Source organism: Panthera onca, chromosome D1 (assembly GCF_046562875.1).
Source record: "Panthera onca isolate mPanOnc1 chromosome D1, mPanOnc1 haplotype 2, whole genome shotgun sequence".
Lineage (NCBI taxonomy): Eukaryota > Metazoa > Chordata > Mammalia > Carnivora > Felidae > Panthera > Panthera onca.
The window spans coordinates 54,398,271-54,400,561 of record NC_138348.1 but is presented as its reverse complement, the minus strand read 5'-3'; the positions used below and the strand labels follow the sequence as shown (position 1 = coordinate 54,400,561).

The following is a 2,291-nucleotide window of genomic DNA, read 5'->3' as shown; positions in this document are numbered from 1 at the left end:
TGCTCAGAGAGTACTGGATATGCTATGGAGAGTGAATGAAAAGTGTGAAAATAGCATCAGAGAGCCCTCCGTTTCCTTTCCCAACTGATCTGCACAGTCCATAAATCATAAACAATGGCTGTTTCAACTCCTGGCCAGGCATCTCAGGGGGCCAGCCCTTATTATCTGATTTAGTGTCTGCGAAGGGTGCTGGGCTTGGGTCAGAGTTTTTACATATCAGTCAGAAGAATTCAGGTTTTAATTGTGCGAGTACCTATACACCTGGATCTATAATTTATTTTCATTATGGATTGCTTAAATTTATTTATTTATTTATTTATTTATTTATTTATTTATTTATTTAGCTTAAAGGTGTTTCTGACTGCCTCTGTAGTATATTAACTTGATCTCATCTATAGTATTGATGTTTCCAGTGTCACCTCACCAGGGTGTGTTTCCCAGAGTGAAATCACATGCTATTCTTCAAAGTGAATGATAAGCTCTAATTATTAGAAATCTTCACAGAGCTTGCTGTAAGCCTCCATGTTTGGGATTAGAACTCAATTAGCAGGCTGAATGAAAACTCTGGATATGACCTGCCCTGGGAATGGGATGTATCTGAAAATGCTCCTGTTGTGGTATATCATCCTACTATGATCAAACATGAATCAGCTCCCTCTCTAGGGAAAATGAATGAGCTGCAATTGATATGGCCCTCTCCTTCTCTCTCTGATCCTCTGATCTCTCCCTCTCCCTCTCTCTCATTTTCCCCTAGAGAGGGAGCAGATTCACCTCGTTTGATCAGTAATAGGATGATATACCACAACAGGAGCATTTTTCACCCAGATACATTCTTCCTCGTTGGAATCCCAGGGCTGGAAGGAGCCCATGCCTGGATCTCCCTGCCTTTCTGCTCTGTTTACCTTGTGGCTTTGCTGGGCAATGCCACCATTTTGCTAGTCATCAAGATGGAGCAGACCCTGCGGAGAGAGCCCATGTTCTACTTTCTGGCCCTCCTTTCAACTATTGATTTGGCCCTTTCCACAACCTCTATGCCCCGCATGCTGGGTATCTTCTGGTTTGATGCTCATGAGATTAACTTTGGGGCTTGTGTGGCCCAGATGTTTTTGATCCATACTTTTACTGGCATGGAAGCTGAGGTCTTGCTGGCCATGGCCTTTGACCGTTATGTGGCGATCTGTGCTCCACTCCACTATAGGACCATCTTGACATCCCGGGTGCTGGTGGGCATCAGCATGTGCACTGTGGTTCGTCCAGTTCTGCTTACGCTTCCCATGATCTACCTCATCTACCGCCTACCCTTTTGTCAGGCTCGTGTAATAGCTCATTCCTACTGTGAACACATGGGCATTGCAAAACTGTCCTGTGGAAACATCCGTATCAATGCCATCTATGGGCTCTTTGTGGTTTCCTTCTTTGTCCTGAACCTGGTCCTTATTGGCATCTCCTATGTTTACATACTCCGAGCTGTCTTCCGCCTCCCATCACAGGATGCTCGGTTAAAAGCCCTAAGCACATGTGGCTCTCACGTTGGGGTCATATGTGTTTTCTATATCCCCTCAGTGTTCTCCTTCCTCACTCACCGATTTGGACACAATATACCACGCTACATTCACATTCTTGTTGCCAACCTCTATTTGGTTATCCCACCGTCACTCAACCCCATCATTTATGGTGTAAGGACCAAACAGATACGAGAGCGAGTACTACATGTTTTTATTCAAAAATAAGACTCATGACACATTCTTGTACTAAGGATTTTGATCCATGTAGAAAGACTTGTGTGTTCTTACTTCAACAAACATCTCCTGGTCCTAATCTGTTGCTGCCAGGTTGAGATACAAGTTGATTTGTTCCTAGATGCTGACTAATGGATTCTGAGACTTGTGGAAACATCATTGGATCTCAAGTCAAAGGGCTAATGGGGTATCTTGGAAGGAGCTGTGTGGCCTCTGTCTGTATGTCTTCATGCAGAGTCCTTCATAACATTAGGCTACTCTTTTTCTGGGTAAAGAACATATTACATTCGGTTTTTTGACTTCTGAAATTAGACAAATGTGACACCAGAAATTTGACCCTATCCTATTCATGTGTTGGTTCATTCATTTATTCATTCATTCATGCGTGTATGTATTCATTTTATTATTCCTTTAATTTACATTCATTTTGTGTTTATTGTATGTCTTGAATCATTCTGATTGCTAGGGATGAACCCATAAACCTAACCAACACAAAATGGCTGGCCCTGAGAAGCTTGCATTCTGTTATATTCTTTTTACAAAGCCAAGTTC

The 2,291-nt window shown here is 42.6% G+C and overlaps 1 protein-coding gene across 1 annotated transcript; it reads left to right on the top strand.

The window, feature by feature from the left end:
* Positions 1 to 785: 785 nt before the first annotated feature.
* LOC132662367 (olfactory receptor 52J3) lies at positions 786 to 1,730 on the top strand. The gene has a single exon (XM_060607842.2). It carries the CDS (start codon positions 792 to 794, stop codon positions 1,728 to 1,730), a length of 939 nt encoding a protein of 312 aa, XP_060463825.1. The 5' UTR covers positions 786 to 791.
* Positions 1,731 to 2,291: the final 561 nt, after the last annotated feature.

Bases quoted from the DNA above. Each gene is read 5' to 3' on its own strand.
- LOC132662367 (XM_060607842.2), top strand. From the start codon at position 792: ATGATATACCACAACAGGAGCATTTTTCACCCAGATACATTCTTCCTC.